The sequence below is a fragment of the Pleurodeles waltl genome, chromosome 1_1 (genome assembly GCF_031143425.1).
Source record: "Pleurodeles waltl isolate 20211129_DDA chromosome 1_1, aPleWal1.hap1.20221129, whole genome shotgun sequence".
Lineage (NCBI taxonomy): Eukaryota > Metazoa > Chordata > Amphibia > Caudata > Salamandridae > Pleurodeles > Pleurodeles waltl.
Window position 1 is genome coordinate 231974397 of NC_090436.1, and position 25543 is coordinate 231999939.

General features: G+C 40.3%; 1 protein-coding gene across 4 annotated transcripts in view; it reads right to left on the minus strand.

The window, feature by feature from the left end:
* The window catches only part of DAB2 (DAB adaptor protein 2), a 241488-nt gene that overhangs the window by 97291 nt on the left and 118654 nt on the right, over nt 1–25543 (minus strand). For all 4 annotated transcript variants that reach the window (XM_069221367.1, XM_069221377.1, XM_069221372.1 and 1 more), the window contains exons 4-5: nt 21740–21838; nt 12585–12716 (exon numbers count right to left, since the gene is read on the minus strand). In XM_069221367.1, the coding sequence (XP_069077468.1) occupies nt 12585–12716; nt 21740–21838 (231 nt within the window). The remainder of the gene's footprint in view (nt 1–12584; nt 12717–21739; nt 21839–25543) is intronic.

Genomic DNA, 25543 nt, shown 5'->3' on the forward strand with positions numbered 1-25543 from the left:
AGGCCGATCTGCCCCCAAGGGGGACAGAAATGGCCTAAAAAGAATTTGCCCCTAGGGGAGAGACCCTTGCCTAAGGGGTCACTCCCCATCCTTCCCAACAATATACAACTCCTCTCAAAAGGGCTTGCATTGAGCGTAATCTTTCTAATAAATCACCCACCAGGCAGTCAAAAAAGTGAAATGTAATATACTGTTGGCAAAGCAAAACACTAGTTATCTAGAAGGGCCCAACACAGATTATCACAGGGTAGATCTTCTATACATACAGTTTATTAGAGGGGTTATCTAACATTAAAATCCCTGCCTACTACGGTAAACTGTGAGATTACATGTAACAAAATACACCTCTCCAGATTTTAATAGTCTAATAACAATTCTCCTTTAAATGCCTATTTACTTTAACATATCCTATTCACAATAAATTGGATCACTGACAGAATATCAGAAATATAAATATTGTGTGGAAAGAATATCATGTCAAAAATATTTAGAACCAAAAAGCAGTGATACATTAGATATCATCCTAAAAAGCACATCAATTGCGAGAAAGGATTCTGAACTTCCTTAACCCAGGAAAACCGACGCACACTCCGTGTTCACTTTCCCACCAGACACCCACTGTTGCAGCACATTTCCCTGCAGCATTCAATAGCATCTCCTTTGAGGCATACAATGTACAAAAGGTACTAAAGATAAAACATACAAAACTTTAGAACTAAGCAGCAATTTCAGACAAGCAGTAGTAATCACACTGTGTTGGGATTCCAGGCAGCATTAGGGAAGAGGAGGCGCAGAGCTGGCAGCTCCCCCACACACCAGTCATACACAAACACTGTCATGTCTATCACCGTCACTCATAGTGTGGGAGGTCACATGGCAGCAACCCTGCTATACGTTAGTGCATCCATGCTCCCTTCTCATTCACATCCAAACGTGCCTCCCCGCATTCAGCTTGAAGCCCAACAAATTGTGGTCCCGTACAGGAGTTCCCTGAACCAGCGCCCATGGTGACAAGCAGTGAACCATCCCCCAAAAACTCTGTGTTTTCCAGTCTCTTCAGCATGTCTCACCAGAGTTCCAGGTTGTGGTTGGAGTGTTTATCAGTCCGAACTAATCACAACTGATGTTCCTCTGCCATCCCCCATTCCTGCACGTCGCACAACCATTTTTGGATGTCTGGTGGCCTGGGCTATGCCCAGTTTATGGCCAAATGCTGCTTAGCTAGTATCAGTCCGAGGATAGCAAATATGTGTATCATTTCCTCCCCCTTGCTTGACCGAGACGTTTATCTGTATGTGTGTAACTCCTCGCAATATCTGCAGCATCCCCTCCCAGTACCCCTGCAGACCACAGCATTCCCACGTCATATCTAGGAATATCCCCAGGACTGTCACACACCTGAAGCATGGTCCTGACAGCGACATGATGATTCTATGTAACCATTGCAATGTTAGATAGGCACGGTGTAAACAATACAATTGTGTAAGCTTGAATCACGCATTACAGGCCACTTTCTTGACGCAGGCACAGGCCCGCGCCCATTCACCATCTGTGAGCGGCGCAGGAGAGTCCACTGTTCACCTGTCCCTGAATGCTACCATGTCTGTGTTCCTATCCCCTTTCAGTGCCTCATAAAGGCTATGAAGCCTCTACCAGCTCCAGTATCCAGTAAGAGCACCAGCTTCAGGAACTCTACCGGCTATATAGGGAAATTTGTCCAGACCTCCTGAGCCGTGTGGGATAGCTTGGCTAACTGTCAAAAACTGACCAGGCTGCACCTCCCCCATAGTCATAAAAGTGCAGCTTAAATAGAGGTCTCCGACCATGGTGCAGACACCCTGAATCCACTGTCATATCCATTAAGTCTTGCATTTGCCAGAATGGCTGTAGCCATTGAAGGGAAAGCAGCCAGGCGTATGGTGCTCTGTGCCATACAATAGTGACCGCCAGCTCCCAAGCCTCCACAACATGTTGATCGATAAAGAGACTCCTTAAGGACCCCTCAGCCTTGTGGGAGGTCCGCACTGCTCCCCCACCAAGCCAACAAGTTATTCTCCTTGTTTGTTTAGTGTGCACACCACTGCACTGCATATTGCAGCATTCTGGCTATATAATACATTTGCAGGTCTGGTAGGCCCAGTCCCCCGAGCTCCATGTCCAAATTCAGTATCTCTAGTTTTACTCTTCTTCGTTTGCCAGCCACACTAGGGTCATCAAAGAATATTTAATTCGGAGAACGTAGGCTTCATGATGCTACAGAGGGAGTTCTGCAAGAGATAGAGGCATCTTGTTAGCAATACCATTTTGCTCAGGGCCACCCTAGCCTTAGCTTAGAGCCTTGGTCATTGGCTACCACTATTACCAACTAAACCCTGCTGTTTTGCTTCTGGGCAGGGCAAAGATAAGAATAGGGAGAAATGCCATTGACTAAGGAGCAGTGCTTTGAGATAGACAACAAAGTAATCTAATCATGTTCTTCCGAAATCCACTCTAAGTAACTTTTACGTCTGTAGGCGAGACCTAAAAATTGCTATATTGAACAAGTCACAATGCACCCCCCTTTTTGTTACAAAATGTCCACTGACTCCTGGCAGGGTTAAGCTCTGTCTCCATAGTGACAAAACGATAACAAGCCCCATCAGTAATGATCGTCGGACAGGGACAGTGCTCGTCGTGGTGGTCCCCAGCTTAAACTACAGAGGGTCCAAACAACACATATGAGCAGTAGTGACAACTGAAAGTAAGGAACAAAAGTGGATACTCCAAGCACAGGCCAGGTAACAGAAGGCATGCTAACATTCTCCTGCTTTATGGTGTGACGTTTTGCCAAGGCTCGGAGCAAGACACTACATTTTCAGTCTTATGTTGCAAGGCAGTGGTGTTGTGTGAGTCAGTGTAAAGAATAGCACCATGTGCGTAATGCACTGCACAGACTGCCTGAACCAGCCATTTTCCTAATTAAAATATAGCTAAATTTGAATGCACTCTTTCACCAGTATCTCAAGTACCAAAGTCCTTGTCCTATAAAATAAGTTAGGTGCTCACTACCAGATGTAATTAAGTAATGAATTTATGAAGAGTTGATAAAATACAAACTTTAAATCAATGCAGTATATGCTAATTATTACATTAATATGGTATTGCGTTCACACCTCGGTAACCTAGTAAGGAGAATTTAATTAGTGGCATTAATCCTGGTATATAACAAACCCCCCTTGTAGCAGCAGCGCACGCTTGTTCTTTTCACTGCAGCCAAGCAACAGCCTAAACTTGCCGATGAACAACTACCGGGGAGTGTGCTGAAGGGTATACTAATCCAGTGCATAATATCTAAAATTATGAGCGTCTGGTGTCCAAAATTCTGCTCAGAAGCCCAAGGCCCACCTATTAAATGTCAGTGCACCGAATACCAAGGGTGATAAATCTTACATCCAATTAATGACTCTTTTATCTGCTGCCAGAAAATCCCTGACCTGTTATCTCACTCTGTCTGGACCCTGCTTACTGCCTTTGTGACTTTTTGGTCTTTCTCTTCCTCCTTCTTTCTGCTTTGTGTGTTTTCCCTCTCCTGCTCCCAAGAAACGTTTTAAAAGCAAAAATAAGTGCCAGTCTACAACAATTGATGTCGCTAGTCCCATCAGCAACCATCGGTTTAGATATGCTATGTCTGGCATTCCAATGCCTTATGCATCAGAATTTTTTCGGCAATTTTCCTAATGACCGCCATGGTGCGCTGTATTGTAACTATGGCGGATCCATGGTGTCATTAGGTGGGGTGGGGCGGGGCAACGGAAGAAAACTGGTGCATCAGCAATAATGCACCAGTTTCTTGTAAATATGCTCCTAAGAGTGACACTTAATTGAAAGAAGAACTAATCAATCATGTGCCTGCACTGAAATAAACTACGAAAATGTCCATCTTTTATGCAGTACAAAGGTCTAAACATGTTCCAAAAACAGATGAGCATCCTTCAAGTGATTATTTAAAGGCATTACTTTAATTCTTTCTCCCAGAACGATCACAGCGGAATTATTTTAAGTGCGGAGGGGTCTGGTGCAAACAGAATTGAGTTGTTCAGAGAGCAAACTTGAGTTTGTATCCCCACTCTCTAAAAATTAAAAAAAAAACGTATGCAGTGTGATGACAAAAATGTGAATCGTGGCAGTGTCACTTTAGGGGTTACGGACAAGCCCCTGTTCGGAATTGTATTTTATTACCCATTTGATGCTAATCCGAGCCCCATATTGCTAAGGAATATTCAATAATACCTTAAACGCCGAGATTGAGTGGGAAATAGACATTTGTTAGATTAAAAGTTCACTTTGCAGGGAGATACTTGGAAGGTGGGCGTTTTGGGCGATTGCCCCATTTGCTCATGCCTTGAAACGTCTTTGTGTCGTGCTGATGTACAGCAGGCAGGCAGAAGGCAGTGGTGGGGTTATTTTCTTAGAATAATCCAATCGTTAAATTTGAGCTGATCTGGCCCCTTGATGCTGTTCTAGCAGTGCAAAGGTGGTGCGTCGGACCTCGGTACAGGATAAACAAACAGTGACTTACAAAGAGCAACTTCAGATATTGGAGACACATGTAACTCTTAATGACGTTGAGCTGCAGACTTTTCAAGAATTGATGCGTCTGCCTGGCAGATGTAAAATCATAAAGTGCCGAGTTGGACATCACAATTGTTCAACTTCTGTCTCGGCATGCATCGATCCTACAGGAATAGGAACGTCAGACCCCAGTGAGGTATTTTTTGTTACCGAAATTGGCTGGGTGCACTGCAGTCATTCTAGCCCTTCCCGCTCAGTGTCCTTTATTTCCTCCATTTCTTTCATCTCCATTCTATTTTTTTGCTCTTACCTCAACTCTCCTTTCTCGTACTCCTGTCACTTTCTGCTTTTTGTCCTTCTCTACCTTCCATCCACCTTTCCCGCTCTTTCATCCCACTCTACTTCTTCGCAATGCCGTGACACTGTTTTCCCACTTCCCTTTTCTTCTCTTCCCCTATACTTCTTTCAATTTTTTTCTATCTGTTCACTTTTACTCCTCTTCTCACAGGGTCCCTTGTCACTTGATTTCTTCATTTTCTGCAGTTGCTTCTTTATTAGTTTCCCCCTCTCTTTCTTCGCCACTTGATTCTTCTCCTTCTTCACTCTCTCTTCTCTACCTGCATTTTCTTCTCTCCCTCTTTTTCTCCTGGTTCTATACTCTCCCTTGATTTGCTTTCCCCCGCCCCCACTCCTTTACTCTTCTTCTGCACCTTCATCTCCCTCTGCTGATTATAATCTAGTATGGGGTGGTTAAATTGCTGAATGCACCACAGCAACAAGCTGGCGAGAAAACAAGTATTGGTAACTCTGGCGTTGGCCATTAGACTTTTGGCTTTGTCTATGCTTGTTTTAATTGGCCATCGCTTAGCAAAACATGTTGGGGACGCGGTCGGGCCCAAACAAACTAAACAAGCATTTGCAGTGCAATGGGTCTCGCATTTGCTCGACTTAGAGCTATTAGCGTTGTAAAGTCCTAACCAGACTTTTATTGCCACATACATTGAAAATGAGAAGTAATACAGTTTATATCAGTGAGCCGATTTAAAGTGCCACACCATGAGCTTGAGCGTGAAGGAGCACACAAAAGGAAACAGACGTTCACTCACTGTCAAACCTACTGGCAGTTATGCAATTATCCATGTAACAGGGTCGATGTCATGGAAGGTGCTTGACTGTTGCCCAGCAAGATTGCGCTCCATAGGAAATAAAAATAAAAAGTAGTGCAGAAGCCATGTGGAAAACATGGAGCCTCGTATGTCTTCAGTAGTTGGCTGGTGCGCTCAAGGAGGGCTAAACACCGGAAAAGGCATTGCATATGCATGCCTTTCACAAATTAATTCAATAATGTTTTAAAAGGCAAGCCCACGAACCAACGAAACTGATGGGCGTGCAGTGGGCGTGGTTAAAAGTCCACAGAGAGATTACAGCAGGATAGAACACTTGCGCGCTCTACCCTTATAAAAAAGAGGTTAAAAGCAAAAAAAATCATTACTCTCAAAACTCAAACACTGCCATAGTTGTCCTTACCATTTAAGGGAACTACTTAGTGTTTGAAAGGGGATTTGGCAATGGGTGAAGTGGGCTACCCCCTTGCCCCATGCTGTACGCTGTAGTGGGCAAAGAAAAATGTGAAATAACGGACCAGTAATGGAAGAAGATAGGCTGAAAGCTGCCATAAGTATATTATACATTCAATTTTAGAAAAATCAGAAGGTCTTCTCTAACACCACATTTAAAAAGCATAGTGTACCACAGACCATTTCAGCACAAACATTTGCATTTTAGACAATAAAGCCCATCCCTGGGGGATGTCTTGGTCTCTCTACATACCATGAGCCAAAAGGAAATGTCTTTCTAGGCCTGCAGGCAGTGAGGAACCTTAGTAGTGTTCCACATGCACAGTATAAACGAAAAGTATTGAACTAATTAATACTTCACTGTTCATTTATCTGATCTTTTTAACATACTATTATATAATGACTGGCACACACAGAACCTATACATGTTGTCTGCATTTTTCACAGTAATTATTTTTTTCGTAGTAATTTTTTTGTAATTTCTCTTGCGTTGTTCTGTCCCAGACTCATCATGGGTGGAATATGTCCATTCAACCCGAATCTAGAGAACGTCTTTTACCTATACAAGAATTATGAGGTTCTGAGCCCCCAGAAACGAGCAGGGGACTCACTTGCTTTTGACCTGTAGGACTGGAACCAGCCCGTCTCAGGTCAGGCCTCTGTGTCCCAGGCACATTCGGCAGCAGAAATAGCAGTGAACACCCCACAGCATGGGATTTTTGGAAATGCGGATTTGGGGGAGGGCTGTCTGGCTGCATCACTTTGCTTTGTGACAGCTGTTGCACCCATAGCTGCCAAGGTATCAGATTGCTTATTTGTGACATTTTCATAATTTCAGTGTAATTATGAGTGGCATTCAATGACTATGGGTGACAATCATGAGAAAAATCAAGCTATTAAAATGAGGGAAACATATAAATATCAGAAATGACAACCATTTGAGCAACGAGATTTTCTTTAGCCAGGATGTGGCCACGGCGACCGCCAAACGAAGGAAGGAATTTCTGGATCTCCGACCAGCCTTAAGATCTATGAATGCTAGATTTGGCCTTATTCACCCTTGCTTCTTTAGGATCACCTTCAAGGACAGAACATCTACTTTTCAAAATCCCTCTGATCTGAAACAGTTTATATATACTCACAAAGGGGAGGCAATGGAACTCAGCAAGACTTGATTGGTTAATGTGAAATTCTTAAATTATTTATTTCTTCTTTACAGATATTGAAACCATTGAAATCTCAGGTTGAGAAAATTCCCTTTTGTGTCTATATTCCTGTATATCTCGACATCATAGTGTTCTTTCCCTTGTTGGTAAGTCACGTCGTCAGTTGTTCATATAGTAATGTATTTATTCTGTTTCCTCGTCTCTCCTCTCTCTTGTTATCCAATCATTGTAGTTCCTCGGGGGTACTGTTGCTGATTGGCCTCTTTTTCTTTTCTTGCTCCTCCCTTTCTCCCATGCAAAGTATTTTTCTTTTCTTTAAGACAATTATGACTGAAGCTTCTTGGCTTTTTGTCATCTTTTCTTTCTTTTATCAATGGGGTGCTTTTGCTACCCCTTTCTTTTTCTCTCTCTCTGTTTTTTTCTCTTCCTACTTTTCTTTCTTCCTTTATTATTTTTTATGTCCTACAATGCAAGATTGGCATCAACACGTAACCTCACTTAGATATATGTTCATAAGTTTCCCTTCTACCTTCTTCTATGATTCACATGTTGATTGTCTCTTAGGTTTCGGTAAGGTTCTGTTGTCTAAATGTCTTCTACTAGTTAAATGACCAGTCTTTGTATTATCTCATGGAATGTTAAGGGTTTATGTAATCCAGTTAAGAAACAAAGAGTGCTCCAACATCTCTCTAAATTGAATTGTCAAGATAGACAAAAAACCCATCTTAAAGAGCAGGATTTTAAAAGTTTGAATAGAAATTGGGTTGGTCATATTTTTGGTTCCTCTGCAGCTCATAATAAGAATGGGGTAATAATATTGTTTCATAGATCTTTACAAATACAAGTTGTGGAGGAGATTAAGGATGATATAGGAAGATGGATTTTACTGACAGTTAAGATTAATGGTATGCTGTTTTCCATTTCCATTTGCAATGTTTATGGTCCAAGTGGAGTAGAGCCTCAATTTCGGGTTAACTTTTCTTCTTTATTATTATCTTGCAACTCTGAAAATCTTGTGGTAGGAGGTGATTGCAATCAACTTATGGAATCTTTTATAGATAGTCGCTCTCAAACTCATTATATCCCTAATAAAATGCAAAAAACATTTTATCAAGCAATCTCCTCCAGAGGTTTACGTGATGTATGGAGAATTGCTCACCCAGATTTATTAGAATTCACGTTTTATTCTCCAGTACATCACTCATATTCTAGAATAGATTATATATTTGCTTCACAAAGTGTTATACAAACAATTTCACATGCTGATATTGGGTCTATTCTTTTATCAGATCACGCCCCAGTAATAATTTATATGAACCTTCCAGGAAATTCCTCCTTTTCTAATCGCTGGAGGTTTAATAACACTTTATTGCAAGATAATTTATTTATTGAACAATTTACAATGTTTTCTAAAGAATTTTTTATGCACAATTTACCTTCTGATACTCAGATGAACTTTATATGGGATGCATTTAAAGCTAGTGCTCGAGGCTTTATTATAGATTATGTTGCCATTAAAAAGAAAGAAAAATCTAAAGTTTCCTCTCAACTGCTCACACAAATAAAATGTCTTGAGCATGAATATTTCTCATCTAACAAATCAGACACCTTATCCAGGTTGATTGATGCTAAATTACAATACAATAAGCATTCCTTGGAAAGTGCATGTGGAACTCTACTCAAAATAAATTCCAAATTTTACAGGGGGAAAAATAAAGTGGGTAAACTATTGGAAAATTATTTAAAGATCAAAAAACACAAGTCTAAAATTACTGTTATCACAGACACATTTGAAATAGACACACTAAAGATTAAAAAATCCTGGAATGCTTTACCAACTATTATACCACATTATATACTCCCGAAAATACTCCTAATATGACTGAAGTAGATGCCTTCTTCCACTCTATTCCTTCGAAACAAAAAGTAGATTTGTCACCATTAGACTCTGACCTATCTGAAACAGAAATTAAAAATGCCATTACCAAGCTTCCTAAAGATAAGGCTCCTGGCCCCGATGGCTTTTTAATAGAATTTTACTCAACTTTTGCATCTATTTTAGTTCCAAAGCTATTAACACTTATACAATATTTCATATCAAAAGATCAAGCAAAGGGCACTTTTTCTGAAGCTATGTTGTGTTTGATTCCTAAAAAGGATAAGTATTTATCCAAATGCGGTAATTACAGACCTATATCCCTTATTAATGTCGACTGTAAAATCTTTGCAAAAGTCCTAGCCTTACGGATTAATCATTTTATCCCAGACTTAATAGACATTCATCAGTCAGGTTTTGTTAAGGGGCGATATATATCGGATAATTCTAGAACTTTTCTCAATATTATCCATCTTGCCTCTAAGTCCAGGGATCCTGTAGCTGCCATAACTCTAGATGCTGAAAAAGCCTTTGATCGAGTTTGTTGGGATTTTATGTTTGGAGCATTAAAATGGCATGGTTTTAGTCCTCATATTATTAAACTTATTAGGCTTTTATACTCTTCACCCTCTACATCAATTTTAGTCAATGGTAAACAATCCCATTACTTCCCCCTGTACAGAGGTACTAGACAAGGTTGTCCTCTATCACCTCTGTTATTTATATTGGCACTTGAGCCCCTTCTAGAGAAAATATGTAGGTCATCTGTTTTTTATGGTTTTAAGCATAAAGACACTGAGATTAAATTCACAGTTTATGCTGATGATATTTTACTTTTTATCTCTAATCCTCACAAGACTATTCCGGATTTTTTTTAATTATTACAAGAATACTCAAGTGTCTCAGGTTATAAGCTTAATGTAGATAAATCAGAGGTTTTGCCATTAAATGCTTACTGTCTACCAGACATGTTTAAAGATACTGGGTTTACGTGGAACTCTAAGCATATCAAATGCCTGGGCATATCCTATTCCAACTCTCTTAAAGACCCTATTCAAACTAATCTCAAAGAGGTAGAGTCAAGGATTGTGAAATTACTTGAAAGATGGTATCCTCCTTATTCAGCTTGGTGGGGAAGACTGCCACAATTAAAATGATGTTGTTGCCCATTTTAAATGTGTATTTATCTATGCTCCCAGTTAAACTTCCTTCTAGTTTTTTTTAAACTATAAATGCATTATTTATGAAATTTTTATGGAACAAACGTAAATCTCGTATATCTCTAGTTAAACTGCAGGAATCTAGAGATGATGGAGGTGTAAATGTTCCATACCTTAGAAGATATCACTCTGCATTTGTTTTAAAACAAGTATGGTTGTCCCTCTCTCCCACTTTTCATAAAGGGACCTCTCTATGGAGTCAATTGGAACACTCACAAATTACATCATTTACATTTAGAGATGCAGTTCGGCTTTCAAAACCTCCTAAATCTCTTTTCTCTCAGATAATAACTAATTCTATTTCTATTGCCAGGCCATTACTTCTTGCCTCTCACTCCTCATATGAGAACCTTAGGCAAACTCCTATATGGTACAATAATGATATTAAATTTCATAATAGAATTTTAGTATGGAAAGAGTGGATGCACAAAGGCATTATAACTTTAGATCATTTAATTCTAGATAATGCGGTACTTGAATTTCAAGATATTCAACGGACATTTCATATCTCCACTTATTACGCTGTGCAATATCAAACTCTCTTTGCTATCCTCTATAACTTATTGTCTCAATCTTTGGAGGCTCCCTCTTCTACACAGCCTAATTCCCAACCTTATAATTTTTCCTCACAAGTCCCAGCGTCTTTTATATACAGAACCCTTACACATACCAGTGTTGTGAGACCAAAATCTAAAATACAATTAGCATGGGACCAGGACTTCAATCAAAACATTCCTATATCTACATGGAAACAAATATGGTCAAAACTCCATACAACATCCCGTTCAGCATCTACAACCCAAACTTATTTTACTTTTATAATAGGTTGTCCTATACTCCTGTAGACCTTTATAAATTTTAACTTACTACAGATAGCAAGTGTTGGTCGTGCTTTAAAGAAAACAGTCATTATATGCACAGGTTTTTTGAGTGCCCTGCAGTTCATACTTTTTGGGAACAAGTTTGGGATAAAGTTAATCAGATTTTCTCCATCAATGTACCTTTCAATTTATTACATGTTTTTTTGGGTAGTACTTCATCTATTTGGTATTCCCAACCACTGCTTGGTAAATTGGCTGATTTGCTCATTGCTAGTGCACTGCAAATTATAACTTCTAATTGGAAAGATACTACGAAAATATCTGTTATAACTTGGTGGAATCTGATCTGTTATAATCACAGAATGTATCGAGCAAATGCTAGTATTACTCAACTGAAAATTAAAAGGGACATGCTTTGGCTTCCTCTCACCTCTTTACTTTCGCAACACAATACCTTTCATACTACTGTTAATACTTCATGGTTGCTTTATTGTAACTATGTGATTTTTAATTTGCATTGTTTAAATTTTTATTTTCTTTCCTTTCTCTCTTCTCTTTCTTTATTTACTAAAACATAACAAAAAATGCTATTATTCTGCAGTACAATATTATAGTCTGGTTGTGTATTATCTTTATGATTATGACTAAAAAAAAATTTAATTGTTTTTTATTCTGGTTACAATGTATTTATTCTATTGTACCAGTGTATGCTAACTTATTCAATAAAGCATTATTAAACACAAAGAAAAAAAATAACCAAGTATGACTGAAGTCTTCTGGTGAAGTTCTGGAGGTCCATTACTTCTGAATGTCCTCTGGCTGTGGGATGCTCAACGCTATGCTCTAGAACAGGATTCCAGTTTGGCTTATCTGTATTTTTTATGTCAAATTTGGAACTTTCTTCCTAGGTAGGAGTTACCGAAATGGAACTCTGGCACTTCTCTTTAACTGTCACTTCGATTCTTCACGAAAATAACTCCTGTCTGTCGCTAAGGATATTATAATCATGAACCTGACTTATTGATTCCAATGGCTTGGCTACTTATTATCCTATTTATAGAAAACTCTTCAACTCACACTGTTTCTGATCCTAATTGCCACTTTCTCCCATTCATCACTGAGGAAAGAGAAGTTAGTTTTGAGGTTATGGGATTAATTCAGGAAAATGAATAGAAGAAGCACACAGATCAATATATAAAAGTGATATTTTGCATACAGATAAAAAATCTTAAGTCCTGGGAAAATGTATGAAAATGCACATTGCTGCATATATGATCTACTGTAGACAGAAACAAATATGAATATATGACTAGAGATATATAATGAACAAATGAATGCACTTTCATATTTTGACTTTATAATGAATACTCCACCTGTTGTGCTGTTTTCAATGCAAAAAATTGATGTTGTCCTTCTGCGCCACAGACATAGCCAAATGCACGGTTATCGGTAACATCACGAGCAATAAAGGAGATTTTATTTACAGGATGCTCATGCTCTATGACCTAGGACATAAAATAAGACATATGTTTCATTTAGACTCGCAGCCAATAAAGGAACACCATAGTGAGAGGGCAAGATGAGATAAGGGAGAAAAAAAAAACAGACTGTGCTCCTTCCCTCTTTTTGTTGCCCCCCATATCATCAATCGCTAAACGTAAGAAGGAGAAAGTGTCATAAATGGAACCTGATCCCTCCACAATCTCCGCAGGATTCGAGGGTCTGTCTGAGAGTAGCACCAGATACAGTAATTATCCTTTCTATAAAAAAGAGTTGAACCAATAAGGATTCTCAAGGGCAAGTATAGATTGCCCACCAAATACCTGAACCCCCAAAATCCCTCACCTTAAAAACTGAGGCCCAAAGAAGAACAATGCACATGCTCTTACAGAATACATATGTCATGCCCAATCCTCATCCTATAAAATCCCTGCCTCCTATCAAAAACAAGAAAGGCCTGGTCCCATGCCCTAGAAGTATGTAAAACCAGAGAACAAAATTGCCCGAATTAACACAGATAAAGTGGTGTGGCTCAATTCGCCTTTTCAGATACGCTACAAGACCCTAACATGGGTTTGAGCAGGATATGGCAGGGGTACAAGTTATGGTTCTCACTGCGTAACAGAACTCATAAAGTCTAGACATGTTAAGGTTGTGGAAGTGACCCATGATACCACTTTAACTAAGTTTTTTGCATGAATTTGTACTTGACCCATTCCATAGTTCAAGTATGGAATTACGCTGAGTTTCAGAGTTCCTTTTAAAAGGAACATGTTCATGAGTTAGTTGGAGATGGTTGTTTGGATGTATGATGGTGACTGTGTTGCTCTTTGATGGTGCATGACTGGGTGTTTGAAGGAGTACATGTGTGATGGGACAGTGATGTGTTGCATTGGATGGATGATGGGTGGACAAACGAAGGTAAAGATGTATTTGTATATGATATTTGGGTGTCAGATCTGTATGAGATATGACATCCCACCACTGGGTTTAAATTTCTGACTGCCTGCCAACTTCATGCTTGGACACTGTTTGATACAGCAAACAGTGTTCAATTTAATAACAAATGTAATTTCTCAAGCAATTTCCACCAGCAGTGGATCTGCCAGATTCATCAAATGGTGACAAAATTATTAATACATGAATATCCTGCACCCCACCTTTAATTGTGATTGTGTGCCCACATGGCAGATCTGCATGTATCTCAACACACAGGGAACAAATTAATGGGTGAAGGTGTATCATAAAGTGCCAAAGATATTAACAAGTGAACACTTGCCCACCATACTTATTTGGGCTCCCTTTATGGATCTGAACAAATCTGAAAATACCAAGAGTAAGCTTAACATTTTATATGCAAGTCAAACGCCATGCAGCCATGCAAAAAACAAAATGAGCACATCAACAAATGTCATTTCAAATGTCAGCATATACAAATGTGTTAACCCTTTCAAGCCCTCCTGACACAATTTAAACACTGAAATCATTAAAACCATTGAAAAGATTTACACCAAACCACAAGATATCATTACTGAGTTAAGGTCTACAAGCATACCAAATTTGATGTAAACGCATTCACCAGTTTTTTATGCAGCTGTGAGCAAACATTTGAGAGCTAAAAGGGAAACAGATATCTTTTTTGACCCCTCTGATTAACTTTTTACCCTGCAGGAATATTGGCTCGTGAGTAACAAATCTAGTGCAGATCTGTCCAATGTTTATAGGTAAATCATATCTTCTAGGATTTTGTGGCAAGGAGGAGCAAATTATGCAGCAAGGTTATCTAAAATATCTGACTTCCATTTTATTAACAATTTATTCAAGAAAGGTAAACAAAACCTAAATATTCTAATTCCAACAAGTGCCCATTGTTTGCTGCCTGTTAAATAAAACAGCTATTTCAAGCTATCGCAAAGTAAACATGTAATATCAAAATATACATAAAGATACCCATGTGTAATATGGTCTTATATTACCATCTTGATATTCGTGTTACATTTACAAACAACTCGGGCTTCTGTCTTGTAGTTTAAGATGGCACTAAAAGCGCTCTATGGCAATATTGTACCATATAACATGGTTACCTATTATGGATCCTTTCCCTTTGTGTTGTGTGCGTCTTGAAAACATGTGAATGCATTAATATTCTGTTATATCTCAAGTAGTGCAAGAAGAACTACATTAAAAAGAGCCACGCAACCGATGTCCTGTAAAAACATGTGAACAATTGTGTCTCGACAACTGCATATCTCTCTAAGCAGATTTACGAGGTCTAAGCATTCTCTACTAATGCTGCACTGAACGTGTCATCCTAGTGTGTTACTAAGCAACGCATCTTCATCAAGCACAGTTTATCCTTAGTTATGGACATCAATTCACCAGAAAGCCAAGGATAATAAAAGTTTCATCATGCACTCCCAGACAACCAATAACACCATAATATTGGACCCTTGTTCTGTTTGCTCTTGAGGGCTAGGAAAAGGCAAAGAACTGGAAACTACATAACTTAAACAGGGCTGTCATAGTCTGCTGTTTACTTCTAGTTTGAGCAGCATCTTAGTACCCCCTAGAGCAGAGGTCTTCAAACTGGGGGGTTGGCCACCCTCGGAGGCCTCAAGTGATCCAGATAACAGGCCTTTGTTTTAAGCAGAAGCACTTTATTGCACTTTTAAAAAGGTAGCAGTACTTAACTGCAATGTTTAAATAGGTCTACACATTTTTAAACATTGCCATCTTTATAAAATAATTGTGAAAAATTCTGAGGGAGGGGGCCCAATGATTTTTATTTTTCAATTGTGGGGAGTGACATTAAAATGTTTGGAGAGCACTGCCCTAGAGCAATGGTTCCCAACATTTTGACTTCAGTGGACCCCACTTTTCTCATTACTGGAACCCAGGGACCCCCACTGAATCATTATTGGAATCCAGGGACCCCCACTGAGTCATTACTGAAAGCTGGGGACCTAACCTGTTAATATTATTTACTTTTCTGAGCAGTCGCAGACCCCCTGAGGAGGCTTTGCGGACCCCCAGGGACCCCTGGACCACAGTTTGGGATACACTGCCCTAGTGGTAGCAAAATCAGAGCCATGGGTACAAAAAGGCAAGCCAGGGGTAACAGCTGCTACCTCACTGCCCCTATTTGAAGCTCAAGACATTTACCATCAAAGCGTCTGTACCTATATTTCTAGTCTCAGGTTCGACGTCTGCGCCTTTACTTGAGTAGCTGGCACACACATCACATTAAGCCACGGGGCCAAGTCTACGGCCTTTCATGTAGGCTGATTTATTACGTCAGAATTCATAAAGGTTTTCAGAAGTACGCCTGGAAACCTGCGACGATTAAAGGTTTCTAGACGTACTACTAGTAAACATTTGTTAAGTGTAATTTTCCATGAGGAATGAAATTGTTAATGCATCGTCTACAAAAACCAGGTGTGTCTCCTTTTGACAAAGCGATGTCACTGATTTTGTGGAGCCAGCATGCAGTTCTTAAGCAATGGCTGCTATTGTGATTCACGTGACTCTATTTTAAATCAAGTAATTGTTGTTTTATTGCCTTAGTTTAAGCCCGGAGTGGGCTATTTAGCTTTTGCTGGCGTTACTGCAAGATTTTAGAGAGCATTATCTGTTGGGTGGCTTGTTTAAATAGAAAACAAAAGATTTGCGTGATTTGGTTGAATTGCTGCCTCTGGTATTTACTGTAAACAGTGTTTGAACAGGGAATGTTTTCAAAGGGGCTGACACGAGTTGGTGCACATCACGCAATATATAATAGATAATAGAGGTTTTAAATCACAGAAAATCACAGAAAATGAGCATACTTTAAATGAATCTATATATTCACTTTACAACAAATACCCCTGGTACTCTTGTATTTGTCAATATTAAAATATCATATTTAATCAATTATTCCCTGAGTGTGTTTAAAAATTGAATGACAATTTATTTAGAAGAGCATATGGTCTCGGATTTAGTGGAGGGATGGATGATCTTGCCACATTGTAGCCTGCCTTTGGTATCGTTGCAGACGAAAAACATTTCTTGTGTCTTCTCAACTACCTGCTCAAAAGCATCCTTATGAAGTCCCTCAATCATTAAAAATGTAAATGAATCCCAAGTGGGTGCCTCACTTTCTCCCTGATATACTTCACCTCACTTTGAGCTTGCTTTGTATAACGTATTGTCTAATTTACAATTTTTACAACAGCCTCCTATTTATCAAGTAGTAAGCAGCTTGGCTCCCCTGCTCAACTCTCGGCCGTGTTCACTTGCGACCAAGACCACTGGAAATATGCGGCAAGAAGCACCAAATTATGCAGCAGAGTTGACTGAATTTTATGCGTCTAGAAAAGGCTAATTTTGAAGCATGATACAGCACAGTTTTTTTTAAATATTATTACTACATTATTTTATATATTTTGCCCATAGTAAGGCTGTCTGGGCAAAGATTTCACCTAATTAGAACCAGTTTAACAATCAAATACAGAAACAAGGATCCTAATTATCACCTGTTAACCTTTGCAAAGGGACTTCCACTGCACACAAACCCACGTTTTTAGTAACTTTTGATCCGTTTGAGCAAGATACACATTTTTGGTTAAAATCTCCATATTAGCAGGTTATGGATTATGAGGCAAATGCGGCAAATCTATAATTATGCAAAAAAGTCACACCCGCATAATCACATAATTGCTTTGGCCCTGCATATGATATACTCTTTTTCTTATGTATATTGAATAAAATAAAGAAATTAATAAATACATTTCTTTGATGTGTAATTCAAACATTCGCAGTAACTCGAGGAGACTCTATCGAAATCTGGCCGCCTGCTGAGATTACTTAAAACAGCAGATGGTTTACTTGCCATTCCTAAAGATTGTTTTTTAACAAATGCACCCGTTGCTTCTGGTAAGTAGGCTGATCTTACACTTTGTTTTCACATAATCTAAAGAGCAAGATGCCAGAGAATTGTGGAATGTTTTATTATCAGCCAGTGCCACAACCAAATTGGCGATTTCAAAGTGTTAGTTCTTATAAACTTGAGTAAAAGAATGAGACGCTTTGTAGCATTACGTCAGTGTTACGTGATGGTGACTTTGTGAGGTTCCCTCCTCTGCTCAAACGCGTTAGTCCCGGGGTCTATTGATTAGTGTGATGAATTGAACCCAGTAAGCAGCGGAAGATCTATACGCGCCTGGTCCAGGATAATGAAGCTACCTTGAAGGTAATAAAACATGTAACCTTTCATTGGTAGCGAGGACCAAGCATAAAGCTTCTCAATAGAAGTGTGGGAATTAGAGAATGTAGCTAGAATATTACAAATGACAGAGAAAAGCTAATCATTCAATATCCAAACTCATGAATTTAATTTAAAAGAATGCAATAAATAAACGCTAGTAAATGTTAATGCGTTTTTTGTCTAGCGTGCACCGCAGACCTTTATTTCATGCGGAACAGGAATGGGGTGAGGATTTTCAGTCTTCCAGGCAAAATACGCCGATTCCATCGGAATTAGTGTATTTATTCTGATAAGGTCCACTTTCTGGCTTTTTTTCAGGGATTTGAAAATAACCACTAGGTGGCACACCAAGGCTGTTGCCTATTTCAACGTTTGTGGTCCATTTATGTTCTAGACGAAGTATGGCGCATAATGCTGTGGAAGAGGTGAAAGTTGACTAGAACACACTCAGTTATGTGGTGCTTTTGGTATACTTCTTTAGGAGTTGAGCTGGGAGTGGACAGATTTGATTACTCCAAATTTAGGAAAGTGAGACAAATGTCTAAATCCCACATGACACTAATGTATCTGACATTGATTCATTTATTCATTATCTGAAGAATGTGGAGTGGCAGAGTGTGGGCATCCTATTCAGGAGATTTATCTAAGACTAAAGGCTTATCTGGTACATCTAGGTGTGTGTGGTTGTTAGCACTTTCATTACAAGGTCAAATTGTTGCTAATGCCTTATAAGTCAATTTGCATGTCATTTATATGGGAGTGAATGTTCATGGTATGTGGGTGTAAGAGGTCCATAAGTGTCTTTGGGCTTGATTTAGAGCTCAGCTAACAGGTTACTCTGTCACAAACATGATGGATATTCTATCTGCTACTGGATATAATCATCTTGTAATATGGTGGATGGGATATCTGTGACGTTGCGAAGAGTAAGACATCTGCCGATCACAAAATCAGGTCTAGAGCATGTTCTAAATTAAAATGTCAGATTTCTCAGTCTTAAACTGTATAGTACCTTGGTTAGGAAAGACTGAAAAAAGGAGAAGGAATTTGAAGAAATGGCTACAATTCTTAGATGATGAATTAGTATTCTGTTGCCAGGTCTGTTATGCAGTAGCAGATTGAGTTGAGAGCCCACTGTACTATGTAGGAGGGTTGAAGCTTAATTAGCACTTTTCTGAGATGCAAGTTCTCTCATTGTGGTGTTCTAGTTGTGGGATGACTGCTTTCTGAGAGGCGTTTAGTACCAAGGGCAGCTCTACAATGTAGCTGTAGTTGCTGAGCTCTGTTGGACTAGAGGTATTTTTTTATAGAGGATGAGTGTGATCAGTCAGTTTAAGATTTATGACTACAGGAAAGAGACCTCCCACCTTTTGCGTGGCCAGCATGCTTTAATTACATGTAAGATAAACCACTGACCGCAGTCAATGTAAATGAGTGCTCTTTGTTGAGAAATAAGGGGTATTATACCAAAGGGAGAGTGGGATTGGTTGCTGTATTAGTGACAGCATTCGCTGTTGTCATTTTGTGGAGTTAGTTTATAGGATTTAGGTGACTCGCTGCTCGCCTGCTAAGAGAGGGAGGGCATTAGGACGGGCTGAATTTGCCGTGCCCAGTTGGTGAAAAGAATCCTCTTGTAAAGAAAGCTGCCTGAATTTTAAGATTTTAAGGGCTAAAATATCTTCATCAATAGAACAAAAATGTCAATGTTCATAAAATTCTAGTTTTTTTAAAAACAACTGGCAGTGTGGGACTAGGCACTGCCAAAAGTCACAAGACAACTTCCAGGACCTTATAAGCAAAGTCAGATGAAAGTCACATTGCCTAGCAACATCTTGTTGTGGGGTTCATATTTAGATAGTCGGCGCTCCGCTGTTGCCATCCTCCATATTTGTTGTGTTTGCTTTTCCAGTGCCCCTCCTGTTAGACTTTAGTCCTGCTCACCCACTGAGTATTGTGGTGGGGTATTGCTCTAATCATATTAGCTCACTAGCAGACTGTGTTCACTTCTCCTGTGCACCTGGGTGTATCCTGGTTGACAGTGTCGTTATGCTGGAGCAGTGCCTAAGACCTCATAGATACCTTTGGTTATGGTTGGTTCATAGAACTTACCATAAGTATGTTTATCCCAGTCACTGCCTGCACTTGCCTGTGAGACCATAAGCATATCTGAAATTCATCCAGCTGTTTTTTTTCTCTTGGCTCCTCACTAAATCCTTTGTTTCCCATGAGTACAGTTCCAGGAATGCTTGCTTTGTGTTTTTGACATTTACTAGTGTGGAGGATTACGGTGCACATCTGAGTTCACCCACTACTCACTTGATTAATTGGCACTGATTACTGTCATAAGAAGTTTAGGATCAAGGAATAGTAGACTTTTCCTAAGGGTGTGCAAGAGAGCAAAGCAACTATCTGCTCCCCTCTACATCTGGAAATTCAGAGATAACGTAAAGTCAATCAAGACACCTTTGACATGGTTGGGGTGGTACCATTACTGCTGGCAGTTAAGTATGAGAAGGCTGGCAGAGCTCCTCCAACAAAATAGTTGATAGGCAGTTGACGAAGGGGTAATCGTTATTCTCCATGCATGGGAGAGTTCAAACATTAGATAGGTGTCAGCTGCATACATACAAGTGCATGCCCCTTAGTGGAGAAATACATCCAGAAGCCGCCTATATAGGTTAAACAGGAACTGTGACAAAATAGTCTCCTGTGGGATACCACAGCACAGAGGTTACTCATGGGAGAAATAAGGTGCAATTGCCACTGACTAGGATCTGCCTGAAGGAAGGACATGATCACATTTTGAAAAGTTACCCACTGTACTAAGTTCAGACATTGATTTAAACATGGTGTTGTAGTCAATGGTGCCAAAAGCTGCTGACAAATCTAGTAGAATCAGGTCCAGCACCACCACCATCACCACCAAAATACTCTCTTGGATGTAGCATGCACGAAGAAGATTTGAGTAATGTTTGCCTCGTTTGCCCTGCTTACAGCACCAAAAGGAAAAGCAGACCAACTAAATCCCTGGAAATAAGCCAACATTTAGGATACCAAACAAAAATTACCTGCTATTTCTCCTGCCGATCACAGACAGTAAATAATAAAGGGCATGTTAATGTGAGCAAAAAGTCATGGAAAAGAAGGCGTGACGTAGCCAGACTCTGAAACATAATTATATCAGTCTTATCCACGGTATGCTATGATTCATAATCTTATAACATAGGTTAATATGCAGTATGACCAATTCTCAAAAGTGTGTGTAAATTAGAAATTAGAAAATAAATAGCACCAAGGATAATACTCCGGTGGAAGACGCGGACTAAACCGTCCGAGGACCATTACTGGGAGGAGATAACCCATTAATTAAGTTTCTTAGTTAAACTAATGTCATCATAAAAGTCTCTCGTGTTCATCTTTAGCTGATCTTTTTAACTAACTACGGTGGAGAGACAGTTCAGTGATCTAATTTGGTTATTGAAAAGATCTGTGTTTGTGTGTGTCTGAATGTCACAAGTTTAAATATACACGTTTCATAGTTCTGAGGTCGATACAACATTGTGTTAGGTAATAATATACACATTTTTTAGACACCAAACAAATGTTATTTGTGTGCAAGGTAGTAAACAGAGTTGTGTGAACACAGCATAACTCGCAGGACTTTCAGAATGGCAAACATTTAAATCTGCAGTTTATAGTGCATCATACATGTGAACACACATTATTTGCATGCATGTCTTAAGGCTAACAACTCATACTTGGTCTCAACACCTGTCAAACACTTACTCCAGTTTTCTCATCAATGAGTTTAATTCCAGACATCGATATGTTCACCCAAATCCTTTGTTTGTGTTGTCCCTGAGAACGCGCTGCTCCTGCCATTCCCTGTTAACAAGGAACACGTGAAATAACATAACGTGAGCAGCCATTGGTTACAGAGCAATGAGAAACAGATGCATAGTTCGTTGATATAGTTCTAGATATCAGCGTCGGCATTATCCTTTCGGTTGTGCCAACGAGCACTTGGTGTTTGCTTGAACCAGCGAGCTCGATACTAACGATTTGAGGAAGGTACGAGAAACAGAACTTCAGTTACAGTTATAAAGAATAGAAATAAACGAATTTTGCAATTTATAGCTCGTGCCATGCTGATTTACACTTCTAAACCTAGACCGGAAATGAGCATATAATCGGTGCATTTCGACATAATCTCTGTGGGATTCAGTACCTCTTCCCTCAATGTGGCAAGGTGGCCGTGTTAAAGTGATTTTAATCCACCCCTCGAGAACCATTTGCTCCAGGTTTAGAGGATTGCTCGCAGGAATATGCCAGATTTATATAGTAAATGGATAAGAACTTGATTGAGGCTAAAGTGGGGCTAGTCAACAACCACATCTAGAAGGAGAAGGGGGGTCTCCTCCGCTACAATGCAACACCGCAGTACTAGAACAATGTTCGTTGTTGCGAAGCTGAAAGTATGATCTATACACAATCTTACAGTTGCAGCCCTCGAATGCTATGAGGCTGAGGGTCCTATAGCAAGCATCTATGCACTCCTGCAAATCATATGCCATACGAGAGAGTTGCTAGATACTCAGTCCTATAATGCAAGCAGGCAAGGACCTTAAGGTGTGTTATGGCAGTTATAGTGGCCCATGCAAATGGACAGAAAGGAACAACCTAAATTGGTTTAACATAGCTACCCCTTACACAGGCCACCTCTGAAGAGTGCGCTACAGGAAGCTTGTATAAGTACAAAAGGCAGAGGTTAGAGTGGTGCTCTTTATTATCCACACAAGACAGAGTGCCCCTGCTCCCCAAACACTCTTAAACCCCACCTGGGTGCAAACTGATGTTCCATGGAATTACTTCTGCTGTAAAATGTGAAGGAAATGTGAGAGTAAGTCAAAAAATGTTAGGGTAGTAAGCCTCGTGAGAGCAGAGGACAGGGTTTCTTAGCATCTGCTATAAGGTTGGGCTGCAAACAGGGACAGTCATGGCCCAGGATCGCAAGAGGTACTTACAGGTCTGCAACTTAGATAAGAAAGTGCCACTTCAATATGCCAAGAGAAGGATCTCTCAAGCAACACTATCCATTTTACACAACTGCAAGATGGACCCTGCCTGCCCCTTGAGCCCAGGTTTCATGAAGTATCATCAATGGGATCTGCCTACTCTGCTTCTTAAGTTTGATAAATTTAGTTTCTTAGTATAGGTAACACTGGTAGAAATATTGGTAATACTCTACACTTTGCAGTGTGTGTTGTGTTTTGCACATTATGTTGTAAATATGCTATTAAACAAGTTCACCTAGATGCTAGGGGATAGAAAGTCTAATATGTTGGATATACGTGGTAAGGACTGTCTGGTTACAGACCTGAACCTAAATGCCTAGCCTGACCTCGACCTGGGGCTCTGTTTGTGTGATCACACCCCAGCAGACATTAGCTTTTAAGTTCATAGCTGTTTAGGCTGTGACCATGGATGCTTCTAAAAGTTATAAGAAACAGGTGGAAAAGGGCACCATGGATTTATGTGCAATGACATGATGCACCTTGCAGGCTTTGGGTGAAATTGATCACATTTGGTTTAAATCTACAACAATTTTGACCCCAACCCACGGCTCTCAACCTCAGCAACCTCAAATAACCAGCACACACCAGCCGAGTGATTACCACTTGGTCCCTGATCACCTCTCAGACTACCACAGCCATCATGTCAACCATTCACTCCGGGGCACCCACCGACCCCTGTCCCCACTGTCTTTTAACCTTAGAACCGAACCTATCAGCACGGAACTCACCATCATCTTTAACACCTCCATCACCACAGCAGCCTTCCCGGACAGCTGAAAACATTCAGAGGTCAGACTTCTCCAAAAGAAGCCCTCAGCCGACCCAGCAAACTCAAAAATTGCCAACCGATCTCACTGCTCCCCTACCTACCCAGAGTACTTGAGAAGGGCCTCAACAAACAGCTACTGAATACCTAGAACAAAATCACCTACATGATGCCTCACAATCAAGATTCAATGCCAACCATAGCACTGAGACCACCCTGATTGCTGCCACAGACATCAGAGCCCTCATCGACCACGGCCCCGGTCCTCCTTGACCTCTCTGCTGCTTCTGACATGATTAACCACCACACCGTCATCAACAGACTCTAAAACATCTGCATTCAGCAAAATGCCCTCAAGTGAATCACCTCCTCCCTCGCAGGGTGCACACAGAGCAACTGGCTGCCTCTCTTCACCTCCAAACCCAAGGACATCTTATGTGGCATATCCTAAGGATCATCCCTAAGCCCCACTTTGTTCAACACCTAGATGACCCCCCTCACAGACATCGTCAGGTCCCACAGCCTCAGCATAATTTCTTACGCAGGTGACACTCAACTCATCCTCTCGCTCACCAAAAACCCCTCCCCCACTAGAATCAACTTCTGCAACACCATTACCAACAAAGCCAACTGGATGAAAAACAACCGCCTTAAACTCAGTTCTGACAAGACAGAAATTATGATTTTTAGGAAGAGCACCTCTTTATGGGACCACAGATGGCGGCCAGAAGAACTCGAACACCCACACCCACAGACCATTCACACAACCTAGGCATCATCCTCAACAGTGAACTGACCATGAAACAACACATTAATGAAGTTGACTCCTCCTGCTTCCACATCCTTCACACGCTCCACAGAATCTTCAGATGCATCCCAGTTAACTTCAGAAAGACCATCACTCGGGCCCTTGCCACCAGCCGCCTCAACTACGGCAACTCTCACTGCACCGGCATCTCTACCCAGCTGCTCAAAAAGACTCAAGACCATACAGAATTCTACAGTCAGACTCATCCTGGACCTCCCAAATGGACCCACATCATTCCCCACCTCAGAAACATTCACTGGCTCCACATCCAGAAAAGATACCAGTTCAAGATCCTCACACATACCTACAAAGCTCTGCATGATCAAGGACCAGCCTACATCAATCATCGACTGAACTTACATCTACCTGTAAGAAAACCATGTGCTCCACCTCACCAGGCCATGCACACCCTCCCCCACGTCAGTTGCACCAGCAGCAGGGCTCGCTCCTTCTCCTATATCACCGCCAAGACCTGGGATGACCTACCCCTCCATCTTCGAACAGCAACCTCCCTGGCAGATTTCAGGAAGAAACTCAAGACCTGGCTCTACGACAGAGACGTCGCAGCCACAGAGCCCAGATCCCCCTTGGGTGACAGTGCTGCACTATACAAATACTGATTGATTGATTGCTATGTCAACGCTGTTGAGTCTTGACGATGTATCAAAGGATATAAGGCCTACCCAGTACTACACAATGTTTATAAGACTGAACCATATGAAAATTTTGCTTAGCTGTTGAATGCAAGCATGGATTGCTGAGGTATTAGCCAATCCCTTCTCAGGCAACTCCCCCAATACCAAAATCTAAGAAAACGCTGCCATTTTAAAGTGAAATTAGTTTACACACTTGATACTGAGCATAAGTGAATAGAAGTGATTGTTGACTTGCAAAGAGTAATTACGTGCTTCATATGAAATGCGTGGAGTCCAAAATAAAAG